Below are 27,341 nucleotides of genomic sequence, written 5' to 3' on the forward strand. Positions count from 1 at the left end.
AATAAAGACAATTTTTCATAGAATCTGTGAATTGTAAGCTCTCGGACATGAAATTCCCGGTATTGTATGTATTATTCTCCGCCGACATCCCTCGAGATCTAAAACTTGCCAAAGAGGACAGACTGCTATGTGGTTGGTAATTAAAAGAAGAAATCATTTTTAGATGAGAGGTATGGGTTTAGTTGAAAAAAATATTGTGTGAACTCAGAAGACGGAAGATGGAGTTACTTGAACACTTGGCTGTCCCTTATAGGCTCTTTCTTGGAGCCTCTCTTATTTCTGATGATAGAAAGTGCCATCCGGAGACACCGGCTGTACACCAGGCGCTAGAGACCGCAGATGTTCTTGCAGATAGGTAACCGCAGATAGGGGTATTAAAAACGGTTACTCTCAAAAATTATCTTTCTTACGAGGAATAAGTTACTTAGTAAAGGAGTGTAAATTACTTTTACAGAAAGTCGTAAATATTTTCTCTTAAAATATTATCGTGACGTTAGACTAATCTGCAGAAAATTGTCTTAAAAGAATTTTTCTTTTTTTAATTTTAATCGCTAGTCTTAGAAATTTGTATTTCCCACACTAAATTTAACATAATAATGGACCATTTATTTAGCGATTGTAAAAAAAAAGTATATTTTCCAAAATTATGTACTTTAAACTGCAGAACACATTAGACAGTTTAGAAACAAAAAAGAAGTATGAATACATAATTTGAAGGACAGATAAATGTCTGTTCTTTACAGATATAAAATTATCAAACAATGACTATGTTTTTTTAATTTTATCAAACAAAAAATTTAAACAAACATGTGATATCTAATGCTGAACTCCCAGAAACAGTATGTGAGAAAATGCATAATTTAAACAAACATGTGATATCTAATGCTGAACTCCCAGAAACAGTATGTGAGAAAATGCATAATTTAAACAAACATGTAATATCTAATGCTGAACTCCCAGAAACAGTATGTGAGAAAATGCATAATTTAAACAAACATGTGATATCTAATGCTGAACTCTCAGAAACAGTATGTGAGAAAATGCATAATTTAAACAAACATGTAATATCTAATGCTGAACTCCCAGAAACAGTATGTGAGAAAATGCATAATTTAAACAAACATGTGATATCTAATGCTGAACTCCCAGAAACAGTATGTGAGAAAATGCATAATTTAAACAAACATGTGATATCTAATGCTGAACTCCCAGAAACAGTATGTGAGAAAATGCATAATTTAAACAAACATGTAATATCTAATGCTGAACTCCCAGAAACAGTATGTGAGAAAATGCATAATTTAAACAAACATGTAATATCTAATGCTGAACTCTCAGAAACAGTATGTGAGAAAATGCATAATTTAAACAAACATGTAATATCTAATGCTGAACTCCCAGAAACAGTATGTGAGAAAATGCATAATTTAAACAAACATGTGATATCTAATGCTGAACTCCCAGAAACAGTATGTGAGAAAATGCATAATTTAAACAAACATGTGATATCTAATGCTGAACTCCCAGAAACAGTATGTGAGAAAATGCATAATTTAAACAAACATGTAATATCTAATGCTGAACTCCCAGAAACAGTATGTGAGAAAATGCATAATTTAAACAAACATGTGATATCTAATGCTGAACTCTCAGAAACAGTATGTGAGAAAATGCATAATTTAAACAAACATGTAATATCTAATGCTGAACTCCCAGAAACAGTATGTGAGAAAATGCATAATTTAAACAAACATGTGATATCTAATGCTGAACTCCCAGAAACAGTATGTGAGAAAATGCATAATTTAAACAAACATGTGATATCTAATGCTGAACTCCCAGAAACAGTATGTGAGAAAATGCATAATTTAAACAAACATGTGATATCTAATGCTGAACTCCCAGAAACAGTATGTGAGAAAATGCATAATTTAAACAAACATGTAATATCTAATGCTGAACTCCCAGAAACAGTATGTGAGAAAATGCATAATTTAAACAAACATGTGATATCTAATGCTGAACTCTCAGAAACAGTATGTGAGAAAATGCATAATTTAAACAAACATGTAATATCTAATGCTGAACTCCCAGAAACAGTATGTGAGAAAATGCATAATTTAAACAAACATGTGATATCTAATGCTGAACTCCCAGAAACAGTATGTGAGAAAATGCATAATTTAAACAAACATGTGATATCTAATGCTGAACTCTCAGAAACAGTATGTGAGAAAATGCATAATTTAAACAAACATGTAATATCTAATGCTGAACTCCCAGAAACAGTATGTGAGAAAATGCATAATTTAAACAAACATGTGATATCTAATGCTGAACTCCCAGAAACAGTATGTGAGAAAATGCATAATTTAAACAAACATGTGATATCTAATGCTGAACTCCCAGAAACAGTATGTGAGAAAATGCATAATTTAAACAAACATGTAATATCTAATGCTGAACTCCCAGAAACAGTATGTGAGAAAATGCATAATTTAAACAAACATGTAATATCTAATGCTGAACTCTCAGAAACAGTATGTGAGAAAATGCATAATTTAAACAAACATGTAATATCTAATGCTGAACTCCCAGAAACAGTATGTGAGAAAATGCATAATTTAAACAAACATGTGATATCTAATGCTGAACTCCCAGAAACAGTATGTGAGAAAATGCATAATTTAAACAAACATGTGATATCTAATGCTGAACTCCCAGAAACAGTATGTGAGAAAATGCATAATTTAAACAAACATGTAATATCTAATGCTGAACTCCCAGAAACAGTATGTGAGAAAATGCATAATTTAAACAAACATGTGATATCTAATGCTGAACTCTCAGAAACAGTATGTGAGAAAATGCATAATTTAAACAAACATGTAATATCTAATGCTGAACTCCCAGAAACAGTATGTGAGAAAATGCATAATTTAAACAAACATGTGATATCTAATGCTGAACTCCCAGAAACAGTATGTGAGAAAATGCATAATTTAAACAAACATGTGATATCTAATGCTGAACTCCCAGAAACAGTATGTGAGAAAATGCATAATTTAAACAAACATGTGATATCTAATGCTGAACTCCCAGAAACAGTATGTGAGAAAATGCATAATTTAAACAAACATGTGATATCTAATGCTGAACTCCCAGAAACAGTATGTGAGAAAATGCATAATTTAAACAAAGTAAATTTTATTCCTAATATTATTTATAACAGATTTTTAATATTACAGGTGTTGTTACTCTTTTTTTAAATTTACTTTATAATTTTTTTATTTTTGTACGGATTTTTATTACACTAACTTGAATGAACGAAAGCAATCATACCAAATTTTCAAAACAATACTCTCTGGAAGATAAGGAAAGCAAAAAAATACTACATTTAGGTAAACACAGATTTCATATTTAAGTTGACTGATTTAAAAGAACTAATAAATAATTAATATTTTCTTACATAAATCACTTAAAATTCGGTTTTATTTTATTTAATATTCAAGGCCAGCCATTCTAATTATGAAAGTATCATCTATAACTGTAAACGATGTAGACAAATATCTTACTACTTACAGAAATTAAAAAAATTAATCAAAATAAACTGAAAATTACTTTTTAAATAACAAATCCACTATTAGTTGGTTAACGGTACTAGAAAATTCCCTTTAATAATGTAGCAGGATATAAGTGAAGGTTGCCCTAACTGTTATTTTTTTTGAAGATAGAATTTCCTTAAAATCATAATGAACCTTGCCCCAACAATTATTGAAGACAGCGTTTCCTTGCAATCATAGTGAACTTCGCAGTAATGTTATTACTTTAATGCAGTGGTTTATTTTCAATTTCTAAAATACGGAATACTATTTGGGTACAAGGATTTAGGCGGAACACTTAACTAAAATGAAATAAAATAAGTATATCATAAGGATTTTAATTAAAGTTAGTCCTTCAATTTCTGATAAATAAGGAAAAAATATATTAGTATTATTATTATATTATTATTTTAGGAGCGTCAAAAGTGACAATGACGTCAGGTGCTTTTTTCCCAGCACTACCGGTCTCCGGACAGTGTCCTCTCTTTACAGAATAAACCACCCATCGCCGTCAGAAGCTCCTAGGAAGAGGAAATCTAGCAGCCAGGAGCTAGATTCAAATACAGGATCTAAAAGTTGGAATCTAGTATACGCCAAACTTAAGCTATTCCCTAGAAAAAGGACAAATTTTTTAAGCTGTAAAAACATTAAAATTTCTTTCACACAATTTCTTTAAGTTAAACTACTTTTAAACTATTTTCAGTCCCCCCAAAAAAGTTAAAAATCAACAATTTCTTCATTAAAGATGCACATAAGGAAAAAATATATTAGTATTATTATTATATTATTATTTTAGGAGCGTCAAAAGTGACAATGACGTCAGGTGCTTTTTTCCCAGCACTACCGGTCTCCGGACAGTGTCCTCTCTTTACAGAATAAACCACCCATCGCCGTCAGAAGCTCCTAGGAAGAGGAAATCTAGCAGCCAGGAGCTAGATTCAAATACAGGATCTAAAAGTTGGAATCTAGTATACGCCAAACTTAAGCTATTCCCTAGAAAAAGGACAAATTTTTTAAGCTGTAAAAACATTAAAATTTCTTTCACACAATTTCTTTAAGTTAAACTACTTTTAAACTATTTTCAGTCCCCCCAAAAAAGTTAAAAATCAACAATTTCTTCATTAAAGATGCACATAAGCTCAACTAATTATCTTAAAATTTACGAATAATCTGACCTCTACAAATATTACATTGTTGACCAGGACGATCAATGTAATTAAATACACTTTGAATAGAACAAGAGGTAAAGCCATTCAAAATAAGAACGAAAATCAAAAATCCAAAAATTTAACACATAACTCCTACAAAAATAAAGCTAGAAAGCTGCAATCATGTACGATTGTAGAGGTAAACGAGTACTACAATTCAATTTATTAGCGCAGAGTTAAAGCAAGTAGAACAGGAGATACAGCGATTCGAAAATTGAAGGAAATACAAAACACCAAAACATGAACACCTTATATCTCCTTCAAAAATAAAGCTAGAAAGCTGCAATCATGCACGATTGTACAGGTAAACGAGTACTACAATTGTATGTATTAGCGCAGAGTTAACGCCAATAGGACTGGAGATACAGCGATTCGAGAAATGAAGGAAATACAAAACAACTAAACATTAACACCTTATATCTCCTTCAAAAATAAAGCTAGAAAGCTGCAATCATGCACGATTGTACAGGTAAACGAGTACTACAATTGTATGCATTAGCGCCGAGTTTAAGCAAGTAGAACAGGAGATACAGCGATTCGAAAAACTGAGTAACTTCTAACATACTATTTCTGTAAACTGTATTGCCTGTATAATACAAATAAAAAATTTCCTCATTTGCAATAAATTCTATGGGTGGATAAATGTAATTTGTACACTCACTGATGTTTACTAATCGTCTCATGCTCTTCCAGGATAAGTCAACTAGAAAGAAATTCTACTAATAATAAATAAAATCATTTTGCTACGCTACTGTCTTCAGATATTGTCTTTCTAATAAAGACTGAGATTAAGAAAAAAAAAAAATGTATTATAAGAATTAATAATAATAATTGCATAAAAAATCTGCTGTAAAATGTAATAATTTAAATAATAATAATGTGCACTCATACATTTATATATCAGGTCAGTTGTACCTTGACCGTAGTTTAAAAACTGGGGTGTTTGTGGTGGCAGCGGCGAAAGTAACCATTCTCTGAAGTTGGTACCCATTACCTCCCTGACTGTTGTCTAGATGGAGGGGCGTAACATTAATCCACGGCACACTTGATAACTACTGCTACTTTTAATGTATATAAGTTCCATTTTACTTTATTGTCTTTTTTTCTTTTTGAGTTATTTATGTTTTGCAAATAATTTATTTTGTTATATCCAATTAGAATACTAAAAAAGATTCTCTAGTCCAACTTTATTTCTGAAAACGTTTTAAATTCAACTAATCCATCCCCTAAATTAACATCAATTGCTAAATGTTTGTCAGCTCCACCCTCGTATGAATCATTAAGCTACAAATTCATACTCCAAACTCATTGCCTACGATTAAAAAAAATAATAATACCAATAATTTACTTAAGATAAAACGTTTTTTGGTGCAAATATTATATATCTCGTATTTTTAGAGGCCAAAGAATGTTACATTTTGTACCTCTTTGGACATTCTTTTAAACTACGCAACTTAGATCTGTAGATAGTATCCTTGAGGCAAACTCGTGAATTTTATTTAACAATACTGAACTAACAAGAATAAATTCTCTACGTACTTATTAAAACATACTTTTATAAAATAAAACATTAAATCATCCTTATGAACACATCTTTCACATCGTAACATTTCTATTTGTACCTTGTAATACAAAAACTTACTTCGTAATATTTCTATTACGTTATTCTTTCTAAAGTGATTTATTTATAAAAAAAAAATAAATAATAAAGGGAAGGGATTAGCTATGAGGTTAGCATACTGGACTCCCACGCGGAGGTCCCGGGTTCGAATCCAGCAGCTGACCCTTAGATTTTCTCTTCCTAGGAGCTTCTTACAGCTCACTGTCCGGTGATGGACAGTGTTGTCTGTAACGAGAGAACACTGTCCGGAGGCCGGCAGTGCACTGAAAAAAGCTCCGGGCGCCAATAACCTAAGATGTTGACGCGCCTTAAACCATAAAAAAAAAAAAAAAAAAAAAAAAAAAAAAAAAAAAATAATAATAAAATCGGACTATAAAATTATAACAATTCATCTTAACGTATCTGGTAAGGTTAAGTTTGTTCACTGGCTGTAAAATGTAGGTGAACAAAAATTACTAAACACCTTTAAATGTATGAGTTACTATAAAACTCAAAATGATTTACTGCTAAATTGAACGCTGATTGAAAATATATATATTTATATTAAAAGGTTTATGGACCAGATTGTAAAGGCTGTGGGAAAAATATGGGTGAGACATAAGAGCGATATCTTTACCACTCAGTACTAGTAACAATGACGCAATCTTAAAGAGAAGGCGCTGATACGAAGAGAGGAAGTAATTAACATTACGTGCTAAACAGGTGTTAATCAAGAATAAAAAATATTAAAAATGTATTTTGGCAATATTTCCCTCCCAAAAAAATGTACTTTACTTTTTTTGAAAATGGGCAGTGTAAAAGTAAAAGAAAATTACGTAGTTAATGGAATAGTCCTCGACCACCGATGAACGGAAGAGTTGATACGGGGCGAAGCGGTTATCCGGTGCTTTATTTCCTTCGTTCTTTTGCGCGTTTTTAAAATTAACTGCCTTTTTATATCCAATTTATATTAATATTGTAATTTTTACTTTAATATTATATTAATCTAATATTTTAATAAGACAGTCCACTACCTCGTTCCTAAATGAAGAATTCCTAGTATAGATGATTTCCATTTTACGTGCGTTTTGCCTGAGAAAAAAGCAATCACTTGCGGAACCCCTAACAACGTTCCAGGGGTCCCCTAGGGTTCCGCGGACCCCAGCTTGAAGACCCATGATACTGGCAATAACTAAATATAACTCATATGTTCAGAGTTTAGAGAATATTAATGAGTTAGAACCTTGAAAATGGTAGTAAGAGAATACTAGATTTTGTTTTCTATATTTAGGGGATTTTAGGAAATTTATATCCTTTGAAAGTTAAATTTATAAAAATTTGTCACCTCTAGAAAGGAGAGAGAAAAAATATTTTTAAGAAATTTAAATGGGCTATCAAACTGAACGAGACAAAAGCTCAAAACATTACTTTCACTCTTCGACGCATCACTCTTCCTCCTGTCTTTTACAATTTAATTCCTTTACCAGCTGTCAACGTAGTCCGCTACCTTGGGCTTTACCTTGACAGAAGACTTGCATGGAACCCTCATACTCGACTTAAGAGAACAGAACTCAACAGACGCTTCCGACAACTGAAAAGACTATTAGACAACAGATCAAAACTCACTCTGGACAAGACATATATAATGTAAGTATATTCACACAGACTTGAACATTCCTTTCGTCACTCAAGTTGCAAAAACACGCTACAGAAAAATCCATCTTAACATTCAAACACATCACAATCCACTGGTACAACATCTATCTTCCAGAACATTTCCAGACAACACTTCTGGGACAGTCTTAAAAGATAGTGGCCTCGCGATCTCCTCTCTGATGAAGAAGAGAGTCAGTAGAATGTAGAATGTTTTTGGTGTGTTACCGCTGGGTAACTTCTCCACTCTGATATGTGTGAATGTTATTTATTGTTTTTTTTTTTTTTTTTTTTTTTTTTTTTTTTTTTTTTTTTTTTTTTTTTTTTTTTTTTTTTTTTTTTGGCGCATCAACAGCTGAGGTTATTAGCGCCCGGAGCCATCACCGGACAGTGAGCTGCAAGAAGCTCCTAGGAAGAGAAAATTTAAGGGTTAGCAGCTGGATTCGAACCCGGGACCTCCGCGTGGGAATCGAGTACGCTAACCACATAGCTAATCCCTCCCCTTTATTATTTATTGTTATAATTATATTAACTATGGAAATATAATTTCGAAAATTAAAAATACTTTGATGATATTATCCATAATTCAAAGTTCTTCGAAAAATAGAGGAATAAAAAACAAAAACTAACAAATTTTTGACAATCAAAAAATAAGGAAATAAAAATATCTTGAAATATCCAAACACAATTATTACTAAATCTGGAGCGATCAGATCAAATATATACTGAAAAAAAAGTAAATATATGTATATGAAAAGAACCTTTTCATAAAATAGCAGGATTATGGACATACGAGGTGTGTTCAAAAAGTAACGGGAATTTTTAAATTTCGCGGGTTTGGAGAGTCTGATAGTAAATTTTTTTTTTTTATTATGTTGGTACACATGCCCCTGAAGTACGATAAAATTTTCAGTAATATTCATTGTTTACTTCTTAAGTGGCAGCCGTTAAGGTTAGACGTGTTTTTCGAGCTTGGCGATTTTTGTTTGTTAAAAAAAATGGATCAAAGAATTTGTATTAAATTTTGCGTAAAAAATGAAATAAAGTGTGTGAAATGTTAATAAAGGCATATGGTGAGTCTGCTATGAGTAAAACAAGGATTTACGAGTGGTATAAGCGTTTCCAAGATGGCCGCGAAAACGTTGAAGATGACGAACGACCTGGACGTCCAAGCACATCAACAACCGATGAAAACGTGAAAAAAGTGAAAGAAATGGTTATGAACGATCGCCGAATCACAATCAGAGAAGTCGCTGATGATGTTGCCATATCAATTGGCTCATGCCATGAAATTTTTTCGGATGTTTTGGGTATGAAACGTGTGGCAGCAAAATTTGTTCCAAATTTGTTGAATTTCGAACAAAAACAGCGGAGAATGGAAGTTGCTCAAGAGTCACTCAATGAAGTCGACAACGATGCGGATCTACTGAAACGTGTTATAACAGGTGACGAAACATGGGTTTACGGATATGATGTCGAAACTAAGGCTCAATCGTCCCAGTGGAGGCATTCTGGATCGCCAAGACCGAAAAAGGCTCGACAAGTGCAGTCGAATGTGAAGGTTATGCTCACTGTGTTCTTCGATTTTAATGGCATAGTGCATCATGAATTCTTGCCACAAGGTCAAACAATCAATAAGAAGTACTACCTACAAGTTCAACGCCGTTTGCGTGAAGCAATCCGAAAAAAACGCCCGGATTTGTGGCAAAACAATTCATGGATTTTGCACCACGATAATGCACCTGCTCACACTTCATTGCTTGTTCGTGAATTTTTGGCCAAAAACAAAACTTTAACGATGCCCCAGCCTCCATATTCGCCAGACATGGCTCCATGTGACTTTTTTCTATTTCCAAACATAAAGAGAACATTAAAAGGCCGTCGTTTTACAAGCATAGAGCTATCACAAAGATCGAGTTTCAGAAGTGTTTCGAGGATTGGAAAAAGCGCTGGCACAAGTGTATTGTATGCGAAGGGGGCTACTTTGAAGGCGACAATATTAATGTAGATGAATAAATAAATATTTTTTCAAAAAACGAAAATTCCCGTTACTTTTTGAACACACCTCGTATGCGTAAGTACAGAGCAGAAAAATGGCTTCTCATTGAAAATACTAATTAGAATAAAATCCGATTGGTATTAGTTTAATATTAAGAATAAGAATGCAACAATATATTAAAAGTAGGTCAGCTGCACAAACAAGGGTGCATTCTGGGGCTACGCCCTACACAACTCGTAACTAGCAATAGTAAAGGTTATCCTACATACTTTAAATAACTTGCTTCATGTCATCGTTATAAAGACATTTATTTCTTTTATAGTAGAAATATTATAGTAATAACAATGCCCAAGAATGCAAGTTCTCTGCTAAATAAACCACAAAATAAGGATACCAAAATATACAAATTTTTGACACAATTATTACTAAATCTGGAGTGTGATAGTCACACCACTTTTTAAAGTCAATTTACGCAAATTTTAAGTTACTAATACTTAGTAGAAGTTAGTATAAATATAATATTAAGTAATTAGAAATTTTTTAGAGGTCGTCCGCTATTGCACAGACTGTACTGAAATCATAAGAGAAAAATTAAAATTATGTGGGCACTGATTGCGACATAGAAGTCGTGCCTGACCTATCTAAATGTAATAACTATGCATACACTCTAGGTTAAATAAACTATATTTAGAAATAGTACTTCTGAATGCCATTAAGAATGCTCTCGGCTCTGTGAATTATATTTTGGTGAGCAATTATAATAATTTAGCGGACCAAAAAAGATAAAAAGCAAATGGATGGAAAACTAAACGTTTTTTGACTTTGCAATAGATTCAAAAATGATTCGTTAACTCATGTTAATACAGGCTAAAATTATCTATAACTCAAACTGATCTATGAGCTTAAAAAGTCGAAGCCTTCCTTGGCATCTAACGCTTTCTTCAACTAGACCAATATACAGTCAACCCTCCTATAACGCGGTGAGTGCGTACCGCGTTATAAGGAAACCGCGCTGTAAGAAACTCGGATTTAACTGTACAAACCAGGCTAATTCGTAGCGCGTTGTATGGAAACCGCGCTATAAGAAACTCAGAATTAGTACAAATCACATCATTCGTACCGCGTTATATGGAGACCAATAAATACAAAAGACAAGATAAATTATAAATTATTTTTATTGAATTGAAGAGTTCGTATTAGGAAATGAAAAAAAAAAAAATGAAACAGAAACTAAACTAAAAAACTCTTTTCCAACAAAAAGAAGAAAGACTTTTGTAAAATCATGTAATCTTTTAACACTCATCCTCGCTGTCAAATATGAGTCGCCTAACTCGTCTTCTTTTAATGTGTAAAATGTCTTCCTCACTTGGTTCATCTTCACATTGGTTTTCGAGTGTAGCTTTTTTTTCTAACTCCACTAAAACCTCTCTATAGGGAGCTAAGCACTTTCTTAACTCTGTTTTAAACTTTGCGCTGCGCACCGTTGAATGATCAGTTTGAATGACTCCTTGGTCCAAGGGTTGTATTAATGACGTGCAGTTAGGAGGAAGGAAGACAATTATAAACCACAAATAAACCGTTTGAGTGCCACGGAGCGATTTTGCGCATCTTCGCTGTCGCTAGAACAGTGCCAGCAACAAAATTTTAGAAAGAATTGGTCACCAACGAAACGTACTGTGAAAGAGCTCTGAGACGACTGAAACCGATGTCGTAAACGGCTAAGAGATAAGCTTGAATGTTTATATAAACATATCCAGTTAAAATCATTCATTGGGTGCACGGAAAGAACTGATGGGACGTTATTGAACGGAAACCGCGCTGTAAGAGTACCGCGTTATAGGAGGGCTGTCGCAATTTCAGCTCCGCGTTATATGGAAACCGCGTTCTGAGAGTACCGCGTTATAGGAGGGTTGACTGTATTTGATTTTATCTGTGTTTCCACGAGGAGCTGGAGGCCGATGCTATTCTGGGCCTGCCTTCGAATTTTATGACTCCCAAATCCCTTTCAAAGTCTGTATTGGAGACCGGGAGGCTTGAAGACGTGGACCCCCAGTGGTGGGAGATTTGATGTGGTACACTGATGGCTCCAAGATGGAGGAGGGTGTTGAAGCGGGAGAGTACGGGGTGAAGCCGAAATGTGGGTATTCGGTTAGCCTAGGGAAACTAGCTACAGTTTTTCAGGCTGATCTAGCTGCAATTAGATTCTGTGCTACCGAGATTAGCGGGCGAGGAATTATCAATTCTAAGGTCGTAATTTTCTCGGATAGTCAGGCCGCTCAACGAGCTATTAGTTCCTACCAGGTCAACTCAAGGCTGGTTTGGGACTGTCTGGGTGCCCTTAAGGAAATTGGTGACCAAAATAAGGTCTTTCTAGTGTGAGTGCCTGGTCATTCAGGACAGAAGGGAAACGAAGTGGCAGATTTATTGGCCCGGGAAGGCTCTGCGGGACACTTCGTTGGCCCGGGAAGGCTCTGCGGGACACTTCGTTGGCCCGGGAAGGCTCTGCGGGACACTTCGTTGGCCCGGGAAGGCTCTGCGGGACACTTCGTTGGCCCGGAGCCCTGTTTTGGGGTTCCGAAGTGTGTGAAGACTGCGACCATTAACTTATGGGTGCAGAGTAGGTCTCAAGAGTGGTGGCTTGCCACCATTGGGCAGAGACAGGCGAAGGAGTTCAATAAAGGCTATCCGCCAAGGCTGACTGCAGAATTAATCCGTCAAGGCCGTGGGGCTATAAGGATGATTGTAGGCCTATTAACTGGCCACTGCAGGCTCAGAAAACACATGCATCGCATGGGCCTGGCAGAGGATAGCCTCTGTAGGTTCTGTCAGAAAGAGGAGGAATCGGTACTGCACGTGTTGTGTCAGTGTGAGGGGCTTGTCTGGGCTAAGTTTTTTTTCTCGGGGAGGAAAAACCAAGACCTGAGGAGCTTTACCCAAGAGCCGCTCTCCAGCATTAAGAGTCTGATTAAAAGGGCAGGTCTAGAGGGTGATATTTAGAGTGAGGGAAGCCACAATAGATCCATAGGGGTCGCGGTGGCGTAGGCCTTGAGGCCGCCCTAATTTAATCTAATCTAATCTGTGTTTCCGCTTTCGGAGTTCCATCGATCGTCACAGGAAGTCTTATCAGTTTGGTGCAGAAATTTTGACCTCACTTACGTTACCATTTCTAACTACAGTTGCTGACTATACAATAAATAAGAAATACAACAAAGCATGTGCGCTAGAATGGATAAAATCAAGGATTAAAAGAATCTTCATTTTTTTTCAATCTTTTGTTACGTTTTTTTATTCTTTTAGAAACGTTCAATCTCACATAATGAACGAAGATCATTAAAAGTGAAACCGAGGAAGAATTGTTACCAAATAAAATAGAATAAGGAATTAAAATGTACTTAAATAAACTAATTTGTGGTTAAAAAACTGCAGTAAATTTGTCGCTTACTGCATAGTGATTACGGTCCCAAAATAATATGTTGCACTAAGGTCGAAAATTTATACCAGGAAACTAAATAATTACCAGCAAGATAATAAGCAAACAAAAAGACAAGCAATGCCAAAGCAATCATTTAATCTTAATGAAACAAAATGTTTTACGTAGAACAGAGCAGTTATGCATCATATTTAGTCGCTAACAGAGCTGGTGATATGTTATCAAGGCCAGTATTTTTAAATTAACTGCCTTAATTTTCTGTAAGCTGTAATATCCACAGCCTAACAGATATAAGGTAAATAGGAAACATTTACATTATGTGTCTACAAAAATATTTTAGTCAATAATAAATTATTTATTGCAATAATTTAATCCAACATGAATTATGTAGGTTCTGAACGGATAATTTAATGCAAATCAGATTGCGCTTTATGGCAATCGGTTTGTGTTTTACCCGATTTTTAAAGCACTTCCTCTATGTCTAACCGTACACAAAGATGCTAAAACATGTTGCAGAAATTATGCATTAAGGGAATAGACAAGGAATTCTTTCCTTTCCTCCTCTGGCTCGCAAGCCAGGTTAGCCAGGAGGTTATCAACTGCTCTTTGTATCTGAGGAGGCACCTTTGAAGGCACAGTACATGTTTCACAATTGAGTAAAGTGCATTATTTGATAAATTAAGGAATAAGTTTGATCCTTTACATGAAAGATATTGATCCCATAAATATGTGGCAGGAGGTTTCCAATTTTTTTGAAAATTAAACGCAACTCTCCCAAAATTACCAAAAAATTATTAAACCTTCTTGTTTGTAACAGATGTAACAACTAAAGCTCTTAACATTTGATTTTTCTTAGAAAAATCACTCAGAAAACGACTTATTTCCCGATATTAAGAAAAATACTAGCTTTACTGCCTTGGCAATATTTTTAGTAGAAAGGGGATGAAAAAATACATAAAAATGACCTATGGCGTGCTCTTCTTTCTCTTTGATAACAAGTTAAAAAATTGAAATATGATTAATAAATACCAGATTTTGAAATGGCCTAGCACCTTTAATTTTAAAGATATCGAATTGCGGTTTCCGGTTTCTTTCATAACTTTTTATACTCTTTAAAACTGTGTATATGAAAATAGGGGTCAACTGCGAACCCTTACTTTTGGTCGCGCAGGAATCTAAAATCAAGTCACATATTCTGAAACTAGAGGTGACAGTCAACAAATTTTTCCTCTACCACTTTTTTGCTCAGATCAACCGTTTAAGCATGAAATGCATTTGAGCCGTCTTAAAATGAACACCCTGAATATTATTTATTATTTTTTATTTAAAGACTGAGATTTCTTGCACCCGGAGCTTTTTTCATTGCACTAACGGCCTCCGGACAGTTATATCTTTACAGGACAATGAGCTGTAAGAAGCTCCTAGAAAGATAAAATCTAGAAGCCACCAGTTGTATTATAACATGCAGAATAGTAAATAAAGATTATTGATGAATAATATGGATGTTTGGCCGTTGCTGCAATTCAAACTTTAATGATTGGTTGGGGATAAAATAAATTAATTAATTAATACATCTTAAAATTTTTGACGTTTCGGATTCCAGCTTGTCTACATCTACAAAGTAGCTCCTAAAATAATGACGCAGACGATCAACCCCTACCTCCTACCGGACAGTTTTAATTCCAGAAGAAAGAAAGAATATTGCCAATTCCAGTCATTGTATATTTCTATTCTTCCTAAGGCGTCTACACGTCTTCCTTTTCTTCCTGTAACAGCGTCATTGTGTTCTTGATACTGTCCGTCTGGTAACTGTGTTTGATAAGGTGCTTTGCGTAAATTGAGTCAGTTTGGCTGTATTTGTACTACGAACGGATGTTTTCTTGGCATCATTCTTTGATTTTTCTACCGTTTTAACCAAGACAAGTACTACCTCATATGGAACAGATTCATATTTAAAGTCCGCTGCTGCCATAATGATTTGTTAGTTTTGGTTTCTTCACTTTCTCTATTTCCTAAGCGCGTTTTTTAGACCCAGATATTGAACACCTAACGATCGATGCTGAAATAGCAGTAACATTACTATCACATGTTGAAGAAGTACTCGCAAAGGACTCTTAGCGACTGACATTATCAATAATACGCATAAAAAACTGAAGACAGAACAAATCAGATAATCTAGAAATACGCACAGCAAATAACCTAAGACAGAAACTAAAAAAGAATAACCTCATATTAACTTAAGCGTACAAAGGCAACTCTACGGTAATTTTAACACACTCAGACTATGTTAACAACTTCATAAACAAAAAAGGACAAACTCAACTTAAGAACGACCCGACAAAACGAGTCCAACAGCAAATCAAGACAGTCACCTTTATCGTGCCTAAAAATGGAGTACTCAAATACGTATCCATAAATCTCACAGCACCTAACCTGAGAACAGTTCTCAATGTTTACATATAAATAATAACACATTATCCACTTATTGAAAGGCACAGAACAAATATTCTCATCACGTCTCATATCCCTTGACATAACAAACCTTTTACACTTCTACCCTGTCAGAGACCCTTTAAATATTATAAAACAGAAACTGAATGACGAAAAAATACTACATTGACCAACTAATAGCTCTAACCCAAACCGAAACTACGTACAAACAAAATTACTTCAGATTCAACCAATAACTTTTACCTTGCTATTGAACGTCTTTTCACTCACCAGAAACACACAAATTTAGGCAATGGATTTCGTGCAGTAATAACTAAAAAAGTCTTGAAACAATATAACATTGATGCATTTTGAAACCATTACACTTGAAAGAAACTGATATAATTTGGTGAATTGGTTAGCAGCGATTGACTTGTAAGTAGTTACTTCTTGTAAAGTTTAAGATGCACTTAATCAAATTTCTCGACTTGTAACTTATGACTTAAATACAACAAAAAGGCTAAGAAAACGATTTTAGGAAACATAAACGCGAAATTGGAACTTATAGTCGATTAAAAAGAGAAGATCAAAGAATACATCAAGAAGGCATAGAAATCAATTTAAATTCTTTTGGTAGCATTAAAAATTAAAGAATTTACCAACACTGAACGTAGTCAAGACGTAGCATTGATAAAATGATTTGTAGACAATAACTAAATGAGACAATTTCATTTGCCAGCAAGAATAATAAAAATATAATTGAAATTTAAAATAAGTAATTGATAATGAAGTCTTACCTTGTTTAAGGAATATCCATCAGCATTTCAGTAGATCACCAGTCCAATAGCACTTCGACACTTGACACAATTTAAAATAATTCACAACACTATTTACACTAAAACCGTATATCACGCACTTAGTATAACTTGAACACAATTTATAAAATAGAATTTCACTTTAACACTTACTAATATTCACTTAAAAAATCACGTTAACAAAATAAAGTGACTCCACTAACGTGTTAAAGATGGCCGCCGATAACTGGCCAGGCAGATCAGCTGGTAAATTGAAGTTATCTAAGCAGAGTGACCAACTTTTAATTTTCATTCATATTCATTCAGCAATTACAAAAATCAAAATCTACAAAATGAAAATTTTCTTTTTATTAATCTAATAGTTTATTCATTTGTAAAAGTGAATTTATTTAAGTTGTCTTTATTCTCTGTATAACTGTAAATGCTCGGGTTAACCCCTTGCTACAATTGTATTATAAGCAAGTAACAATAAATAATAATAATAATTAGAGACATTATTTCATCGGGTTACTTTAAAATCAACTTAAAAATATTGAAGAAGATTTAATTATATTAACGCAAATTTAGTTGTTTTTAAAAAAACTAGATCATTCCCTGACATCTCATTAAAACGCTCAAGGTTAAGAAAAGTACATAGACTTTAATTTAGGGCAAAATCTCCAAGGAAACAATTACTAATTTTGTGAAGTGCAACTATTTATTTTTATATTATTTTGTTTCACTCGAAACAGATTGCTGACCTTAAAAATAAAAGTAGAATAGCACGAAAAATAACTCACAATAAATTACCTCTTGCCATTGTGAGGTAAAATATCTAAACAGAGACCTCTACAAAAACAAATGGATGTTCCATTAGATCAGTATTTAATCAGAGTAAAGAGGTAATTTTTATTTAATAGTTAGTTGTTAGTTTAATTTTCCTTGCATGTTGTGAAATTGACATTTGGACAACCTTCTCGACGGGTGGTCATTCAATAAATGAGAAAATTTCGAAAGGACCGCATAGAAAGGGTTTAAGAATTGAAAGATATTAATGATAAGGTCATCCATCCAAACAGGAGATTGCTGTTCGTCATCTACAATGGCTGTCAGTAAGGTGGGGATGTTAGTTACATGCATTTATGAAATTTACTATTTAAACCTGATTAACGTAATTTCAATTTTATTGTCATGCATTTAGTAATTTGTCAGTATTCTTTATTAAACTCATTAAGGACTCTAATCAAGCATTGAGAAAAGTTCTTTTCACCTCAACTCTGGGAAATACATTAATTTAGTAGTGGAGAGGGTCACCTTTGAATAGTTTTAATTTCTCGCCAAATATGTAAAACATTTATGATTGGTAATTTTCTCCATATTTGGTGGTAGACCTGTTGTATAATTGACAGAGTTTTCCTTCGTTTTCATTGTTTGTAAAGTCAGCCTTGAGGAATGTTATATTTTGTAAGGTGGAAGTAAAATTTTTGTTGCAGCTTTGGAAGTGTACTGTGAAGATTGTAGTGGACAAGGTGTAAGTATAGTTAGTCCATATTAACATTTGGAATTCGTATTCTAAAATCTAGTATTTACAAAAGTCTATTCGCTTGCAAAAAGTGTTGGATTTTCTTTTATGGAAGGAGTTGGGGCACATTTCAACATCTCAGTTAAAATGTGCCCTACCGACCTGCAAGTTTGTGACTTTTTTTTTTTGTTTAATCGCAGAGAAGGGGAAAGTGGTCCGAACCTACATTAAGAAGCGCAACAAACCGAATATTTTGTTCAAACTTACTAAACCCATCACTTCGGGTACAACATCCCGAACTGAGTTATTCTTGATTTTTGAACTAGATTTCAGTGGTTTAAAAGAGAAAGTAATGTAGTAGTGAGAGAAATAACTGATAGAAGGTAGATTCAGAGTAAAGTAACATCATTTCTTTCTATTTTATATTGTGTTCAAAGCTACCCCACCAGTGGGGCAGATATTAACATTTGGCACAACATTTTTAAATTAAATAAATATAGATATGTACGTAAAGTACCAACTGTTTATTGATATAGATCTGTTAAGAAGACTTGAAAGTTGTAGAAAACAAAATGAAAAGGTTCAATAATACGATTCTGTGCACTCTGTAACAGAAAATGTAAATTCTGTTCAAATGTGCCTGCCTCTCACCTAAATTTTTCACGATTTAAATTTTGTTGCGATATCGCAAGTTCCTGATCTCTCTCTACTTGCTCCAATTCTTTCGTTCAGTCTCGCGCCTCCTCTGTCATTCCTGACAATTCATCATGCCATACACCATTCAATATTCTTTTATTTAATGTAAAAGTAAAGTAACTGCCTACCTTTTCAGGCAGGCGTTAGGTCCAACTACCAAATTAGGGGTCGCGGACGGTGGCGACTAGTAAACATACTTTACTGTATAGTTCTTTTATTAACCAGTAAATAAAATCTAAGACCTAGAGACTGGGAATCGAACGCAGTACCAACAATACATGTTAGCTTTGCGGTCGTTGCCTCAAAACCGCTCGGCTACTGTGGCGCCTCTGTTATTCAATGTATTTTTTTTTCGTTGCCTTTAAGGGACATTGTTTCAGGACAAAGTACAATTCTCGTTCACTCTTCCCTTAACACCTGAAACTTGAGCGAAGCATATATTGTTCGCTTTACGATCTAAATAGAGGAAAACCAGAATTTTCATTTCCAAAACTATGGACATTCAAAGATTTCATAAGATGCGGTAACACTAGAAAACTAGAAAATAAAATAAAACGCACTTTGGGGAATAAGCGTTATAAATACTCTTTAACATCGCACAAAAAAAAATCTGCTTTCACTTCCCCATCTTAGTTATAATCGAAAATGAGCTCATACAGCCGACATTCTAGCGTTTCACCCCTCTCAGTAACTAAAGAAATTTCTCCAGAGAGTATTTACAAATATTTGTTATGTTTTAGTTAGTAACTAAGCGTGGTTACCAAAAAATGAAAGATCACAAATTACTAAAATCTAGTACAGCCTTTTCACTATCCATTCTAAGTTTTTCTAACCATTTTCAAGTCTGAAGATGCTTATTATCTAAGAACTAGTAAAATAAAATGCGATTTCACCGCCAAACCTTTATTTATGAGGAATGCTGCTACAATTTGAGGAATTATAATTTGTTCAAATGAACGAATTTTGTTCCTTCATTTCTGATGTTTGTAAAAACTTATATTTACCTTTGGCATTACCATATGATGGATATTGAGCATTAGGGTGTTTCAAAAAATGTTGACTTTTAAATTTTAAAGAGCGCCGGGCGGAAACAACACTCTTCGTCCGTATTAGAGCAAAATCGATTAATATTTAGAGGTCGCTACAATTGACCAAATAATTTTTGTTTTGCTATTTTTTTTTTTTATAAAAAAAACAATCTTAACTAAATGTTTTGTATCTTTTAAAATGTTTAGCAAAACATGTAATTGTACAAAGTTTATTTAAATGTAATTTGCTATAAAGACAATGCAGTTGGAATCATTTTAATGGCCATTTTACTCGTATATTCAAACATTAAAAAATCATTGTCTCAGTTTGAGTATTGATAGATGTACGAGGGTCATTTGAAAAGTCCGTGCAAAGTCAGAGAGATAGAACTACTGGCGTGTATCGAGGTTATGTTTAGTTAGTAGCATCTCTTGGAAGAACACACACCAAGTTTCAGCCAGATCGGTCTATTTCTTTGTGTTTGGCATTCCTTTGAATCGAGGAAGTCGAGTGATTTTCAAAAAATGGACGAAAAAGAATTTCGTGTGTTCATTAAACACTACTTTATGAAAGGCAAAACGCCTCAGGAGACTAAAGAGAAGCTTGATAAACATTATGGTGAGTCTGCACCTTCGATTAGAACAGTTTATAAGTGGTTTCAAAATTTTCGGAGTGGCCATATGGGCACAAGTGACGCTGAACGTTCTGGACGCCCTGTTGAGGTTCCTACTCCAGAAATCATTAATAAAATCCATGTGATATGGTGATGGATGACAGAAGAGTGAAGGTGCGTGAGATTGCTAGTGCTGTGGGCATCTCGAATGAACGGGTACATAATATTTTGCATCAACATTTGGACATTACAAAGCTATCCGCAAGATGGGTGCCGCGATTGCTCACGCTTGACCAAAAATGAAATCGTGTGAAGTGTTGCAAGGACGGTTTGCAGCTGTTCCAGAAGAATCCGCAGGACTTTAAGCGTCGTTTCGTCACTGTGGATGAAACATGGATACATCACTACACTCCTGAGACCAAAGAACAATCTAAACAATGGGTTTCCAAGGGGAAATCTGCGCCAAAAAAGGCGAAGACCGTTCCTTCGGCCGGAAAGATTATGGCGACTGTCTTTTGGGATTCGCAAGGAATAATCCTCATCGACTATCTGGAAAAGGGTAAAACTATCACAGGTGCATATTATTCATCGTTATTGGACCGTTTGAAAACCGAGCTGCAAGAAAAACGCCCACGATTGGCCCACAAAAAAGTCCTTTTCCATCACGACAACGCACCAGCTCACACCTCAGCAGTTGTGGTCGCAAAATTAATGGAAATATGGTTCCAACTCGTTTCACATCCCCCCTATTCTCCAGACTTGGTTCCCTCGGACTACTATTTGTTCCCCAATATGGCTATTTTTCAGACTTGGACAAATCCTATTATTCGGAAGGGATCAACAAACTAGAGCAGCGTTGGACGAAGTGTATAAGCCTAAAAGGAGACTATGTTGAAAAATAAAAAAGGTTTACCTCAAAAAATTAAGTAGTTTTTATTTTTGCACGGACTTTTCAAACGACCCTCGTAAACTAGCAATATCTCTTAGTTATCTTTTAGTTTTGACCAGTAATATTCATTTAGTTATTTTATCTGTTAATGTCTTCATTTCAGTTAAATTTATAGTTTTATTGTAGTTATATTTATGTTTACTTTGTTTTATTTCTAGACTTGATATCTTAGTAGTTTGGCTTTTTATTTTTGATTTTTATAATTTAAAATGGTACAAGTAGTTATTTCCGTTTTTCTTTTTGTATAGTAAAGTTTTTATTTAATTAAAAAATCTTTCTGTTTATAACAAAAAAAGAATGTCAAACGCAAACTCCTTGCTAAAGAGTTTGTAACCTTATAAGCAATAAATATATTATTATTATTAATTTGCTATAAAGACAATGCAGTTGGAATCATTTTAATGGCCATTTTATATTCAAAGTTATGAATAATTAAAGAAGCTGTATTTAAAAAAAAAAAAAAATATTAAGAAAAATATACATTTTTGAAAAATTTCGATTAATTAACGTTAAAATCACATAATTTTTAATGTGTTTTGTACAGAATTTAAAAAACAAATAATTTTGGTTACTGAAATTTCTAAATTAGGGAATATTTTGCATTTATTGTTGTAATTTGAAATTGATTTAATATCAATCAATTAATTTTACAAGAGGTGAAGAAAATTCAACAAGACCTAAAAGATCTACTGGCTCCTCAAGTGCGATTGACTATAAAATGTAAATATATTGAATAGAAGTGCTTGCTTGATCTGCAGGAATGGAAATCATTATTATAGACCACTATTTGGGTATGAAAGACCTTTTAAACCCAAATAGTGGCCATTACCAACTGTCAATGTTCGTAGTAGTCTGGAATACTCGTAAAGATCCTTCAACTAGCAATAATTTAAAGTTGTAACTCTTCTAACTGCCGAAAATCCTAACTTGATCAAAAGGAAAAATGCTAAATGATAGATGATAATCCATTTTTGTTTTGGTACTAACCAAAGATTTCAGTAATCTGGTTTTACTAGAATCATCTACCAAATAATTAAACGTTTCTGTTTTTTCTGATAATCTAAAAGAGTGGAATTTAACCATTTTGGTTTGCAACAAAATTAGCACACATTATTTACAAATAGTTTGTATAGATCATTTTATTATGGATTAATTAAAAATTATATTAATGATGATAACTCCAAACCAAAACCAATGTGATTATTTTGAGGTGGGGGTAGATTTATTTTGATAATTCCTGCAGGGATAATCATCAATGCCAGCCCTGAATTATACTTAATGAAAAGCCAAAAGAACTTTTTAGCAATTTGCTCAGGATTAAAAGTATACTATCAAATTATATTGACAATAAATCTCTGGATTGAGCGAATGTCAGTTACCTGAATGGCTATTTAGTTAGGAACCTCTAGTCATTTTTAGCAGTTAGAGCTAGCGATTTAGAAAAAGGTGCTCTGAGAAAGAGAAAAAAGTGAAATAAATTTTAAAAAATAATAAAGAGACATAGAAAAAGTAAATATTAGATTTTTCGGAAGGAATAAGAATATATTTATGTAATATTATTTAAATATTTATTATATCCCTTCCCTGGGTGGTGTCGGACTTTCAGCCATCGTCAGTTTGAAATAACCTCCATTAAAAATAAAATAAATAAAAAAATATTGGAACAATATTCATTAAATAAAATATTTCTTCATAACAAAGTAATTAGCAGAATTCTCTTAAGTAAAATTAACAAAACAAGACAGTTATAATGACCAGTGTGAATAATTTACTAGAAGTCGCTCTAAAATTAAATATAGATAACAGTGAAAAACAAAGAAGTATTTTAACTTTAGTGTTTATGTCTGGTTTAGAGAAGTCAACAAACGACTAATATTCAAAATGGTTGCTCTGCCAAAGAGGTTTTTATATCAGATAATAAACAAACAAATAAAAAGTCTCAGTAATTCGAATTGTCTGAGAAGGGATAAAAATAAGTAAATTTTGTTTTAATTGTACATAAATGTTTTCATATTTATTTGACTGATGTCATCTTTATCATAAACTCATCATTACCATCATCATAAAGCAAGTAGGCATTTAAAGGGAAATTACTGTTACTCATCAGTTGTGGAGATGTAGTTGATGTGTTCACTCTCTCATTTATAAAGAGAAAGAGGATTTCCATGGATAAATCTCTTTTTACGAACTTTTTAAACATATTACAAAATATTTGCGAGTTTTACACTATGTTTTGGTGAAACAGGAAATCAGAGTTTAATGTTAAAACATTAATCACTTAATTGCTCTTTAATGAAAGTGAGTGCAGTGTATTTAAATTTTTTTAAAAAAAACACCCACTAAGAATGTAAAAAAATTTGCACTTTAATTAAAAACATAAGATATTGCAACTAATAGACAAGATACACTCTCATTTCTTTGTTTATATAATTTTGGTAATCCGGTTTGTGGAGTGAATAAGTGAAATGATTATGTAATAATTTTAATAAATAAGAAGTAAGTTTGTGACTCATTTCCTCTCATTTTTTTTTGCAAGAACTAATAATATACAATTTTTGGGAAATGCACCTAAATTGAAATTCTCAGCTCTACGAATTACAGAAAACAAAAACAAAGTTGCGTCTATAAATTGGAAAAACAAATATGTCAACCACAAAAACGCTGGAACTTTCTTTTCAGGTTAGTTATCAAAACTTAAAAATTTAGTTTCACTTAGTTGGACGTTAAGCCCCGCCTACAAAAAAAAAAGTAGAATTTAAATTGATACATAAATTGAAGTAAGATAGAACCATATGAGACACCACAAACTTTTTAAACTCATGTTTACCTCAAAAAATATAATATTGCGAAAAACCTAACGTCATTAGATTTTATTTTTTTAATACACTGATTTACTGGAAACAATACAAGGTCGTTTACACACTATCAAATGGCAATTCACCTAAAAAAAAAAAAATTAAAAAAAATATCTAACTTGATCTACTTTTATTTAAAAAAATATATAAACAAAAATAGGAACAAGATCAAGAACACATTCGAGGGTCACATTCCAAAACTATAGTGAAATCTATCAGGCACAGCCCCTCTCACGTAACACTAGCTAACCACTTATTATTATCACCTCAAACCAGCAAAACGTTATGTTTTTTGTATTTGGTTAAATTGAATGATTGGCAAAAGACTCCCTAAGCCTACAGGAAATTTACTAAATAAAATAAATAAGACACCTTTAGCAATTTAACATAAAATAGAAATTAATAATAAATAATAATAATAATAGTAATAATAATAATAAAACACTCTCTTGGACTAAATTAACATTAGATTAATTTTGGAATTAAATAATAATAATAATAAATACAACATACGAATAAGTCCTAAAACGAAAAGATCATTTTTTTCTATTAATAAGGCTACATAACCTTAAACTAACAACTTCAAGACTAGGATAAAAGACAAATGTTTAGCAGCATTTCTTGGCATTATTTATTCTTATAAAAATATTAAGGTTTTTAAAAGTATAAAGATTTATTGTTGTAAATAAGTACATTTAAGGGATGACTTTATCATTTATCTCTGTTTAAATAGTGTCCATAAAGGTGTTGTTTGTTTACAAGGTTTTCATTTAATTCAAATGTTTATCATTTCTGTTTGTAAAGATTTTTGCCTTGTTTACATTAGCGAATGAAACAATTCACGAAAATGAGATTGGTTTAATGTATATAGTTAGAAATGGTAAAAATGTCAGTAACCTAAGAAATTAAAACCTTTTGTAATGTTTATAAAAACAATAAACAATTCCTGGAATAATAGAAAATATAAATCTAACAAAAGATGGTAAAATATGCTAGAACTTTTATAACCTTACTCACATATAAAGGTAAACAATAAATTTATTCTCATGCATTGGTAATTCAGTTTTATACAAATACAAAGAAAAAGTTTTGTATAAATACAAAGAAAAAAGTTTAATTTTTGTCCAAATAATTATCTGAATTTGTAATACTACATCCTCGTCTCTACACGGCATTGAAGTCACTGGAATTATTTACTAACTAACCGAATAATTTGGCATTTTGTCCATACTTTGCTTTTTTTTAACGGTCATTCGAAGTGTCTACAAAGAAAAAAAATTGTCAAAAAAATTTAATAAAACTTTAAACTTTTTTAAAGATAAGTGTAATGTACAATTCAGTGAAGGTTAAATATGAACATTTCTTGATCACTATAGAAGGCAGAATATTACTTGTTATACTTAGATATTATTATTATATTTTATTAAAAAACTTGCGAGAAAACCTAGAACTTTATCAAAAATAAATCTTATCAAGAAAACCTTAATAACTTGATTTAAAATAATTTTTTTTTGGATCGCAGTATTTTTAGCTGCCTCCTAAATATGCCCCAAAATTTCTTTTAAAAAAATGGGAGTTCACTAGCCAAAAACTTGTATAACCTTATAAAAATATAAATAAATGAATAAAAACGTTAAAACTTATTCTATTATATTCTACTGTTGTTCCAAAATAGTCACGCATTCATCAAGTTTTGTTTTCTGATGTTTTTCAATCATTTCTCTCTGTTTGAACAAAAAAACTGCCCATCTGGTTCATCAAGCAGACCTTAGGGGGATTTGAACTCCTTGCATGTAGAGTGGGGTTAACTACTACCAGAAGAACATCAAGTTATCATGTATTCATTTTGCTTTTTGTTAATATAAATATATATATTAAATGATTTAAGGCGCGTCAACACTTGAGGTTGTTGGCGCCCAGAGCTATTTACGGTGCACTGCCGGCCTCTGGGGACCAGTGTACCTTCGTTATAGACAACACTGTAATATCACCGGATATTGGAAGAGAAAATTTAAGTGGCCAACAAACTGGATTCGAACCTGAGACCTTCGCGTGAGAATCTAATACGCTAACCGCATAGCTAATCCCTTCTTTCACTCTTTTTGTTAATAATTTAAATCTTATGTAGAGTTCGTAATTCCTTAAAATGTACAATGATACCAACCACATCTGATACTATTTATTTTATTTTATTTTTTTTAGACATTAAAAATGAAATAGTAGATCCCAAAAAAAGCTAAAAAAAAGGGATTCCCTCTCATACTGGTAATTTTTTTTTCGGCGCATCGATAGCTCGGCCATTATAGCGGAAAATTTTGGGTTATAATTTTAAAAAATCCTGAAATTTATTATATTGAATATTAGTATTATGATAAAAATCTGTTTAAAACTGTGCTAAATATCTATTTTTAAAAAAAAAAGGGATATATAAAAGAATGGTTAGGGTGGGTGGGGGGAGAAGATGACGTAAGCGTTTCCATGATAGAGCAATGGGTATTGAGAGAGGGTCAAGATCAGACCCCTAGAGCGCTGAGTGTACAAGTCAGTCAGTCTCTAGTCAGCCGCTGCCGTGTGCGGCCAGCGAGAGAGAGATCGTCTCAACTTTTATTGAACAAATTATTGTGTGTCTTTCTTTTTTTTGTTCTTGTTCTTTAACCACTTTCTTGTTCTTTCTTTTATTTGAAAGCATAAAAGAAAATCCGTAAAAGTGTTGCCTCTTATTATTTTGTTACCATAATCTCAACAACAAGGGATATATATTTTTTGTTCTTTAAATAATTCTATTATTCCAAACCAAATTCTGATTCTGGTATAACCAAAAGCATGCCTCCTGCACCAAGAAACAGCGATACGGTACTGCATCAACCAGCGGACAATCGATCAACAGCAACAATCAATGTAAGTAACTTTAAAACTTCCAACACTCTGTACTCAAAACTATTAACGAACTTAGGAGTTCTA

At 32.9% G+C, this 27,341-nt stretch overlaps 2 protein-coding genes and 1 long non-coding RNA gene across 6 annotated transcripts in view; 1 reads left to right on the forward strand and 2 right to left on the reverse strand.

Moving 5' to 3' along the window:
* nudC (nuclear distribution C, dynein complex regulator) overlaps positions 1 to 27,341 on the reverse strand; it is a 273,572-nt gene that overhangs the window by 156,262 nt on the left and 89,969 nt on the right. The window lies entirely within an intron of this gene.
* Positions 1 to 27,341, reverse strand: part of LOC141453311 (uncharacterized) — a 118,752-nt gene that overhangs the window by 10,975 nt on the left and 80,436 nt on the right. The gene's annotated exons all lie outside the window — the stretch shown is intronic.
* LOC141453306 (uncharacterized) overlaps positions 26,890 to 27,341 on the forward strand; it is an 86,553-nt gene continuing 86,101 nt past the window's right edge. The window contains exon 1 of one of the 2 annotated variants that reach the window (XM_074126352.1): positions 26,890 to 27,278. In XM_074126352.1, coding sequence (XP_073982453.1) covers positions 27,204 to 27,278 — 75 coding nt within the window. In that variant the 5' untranslated portion in view covers positions 26,890 to 27,203. The remainder of the gene's footprint in view (positions 27,279 to 27,341) is intronic. The other variant, XM_074126351.1, reaches the window with a different exon arrangement.

The sequence above is a fragment of the Rhodnius prolixus genome, unplaced genomic scaffold (genome assembly GCF_049639745.1).
Source record: "Rhodnius prolixus isolate KJV_2025 unplaced genomic scaffold, Rpr scaffold_3, whole genome shotgun sequence".
Lineage (NCBI taxonomy): Eukaryota > Metazoa > Arthropoda > Insecta > Hemiptera > Reduviidae > Rhodnius > Rhodnius prolixus.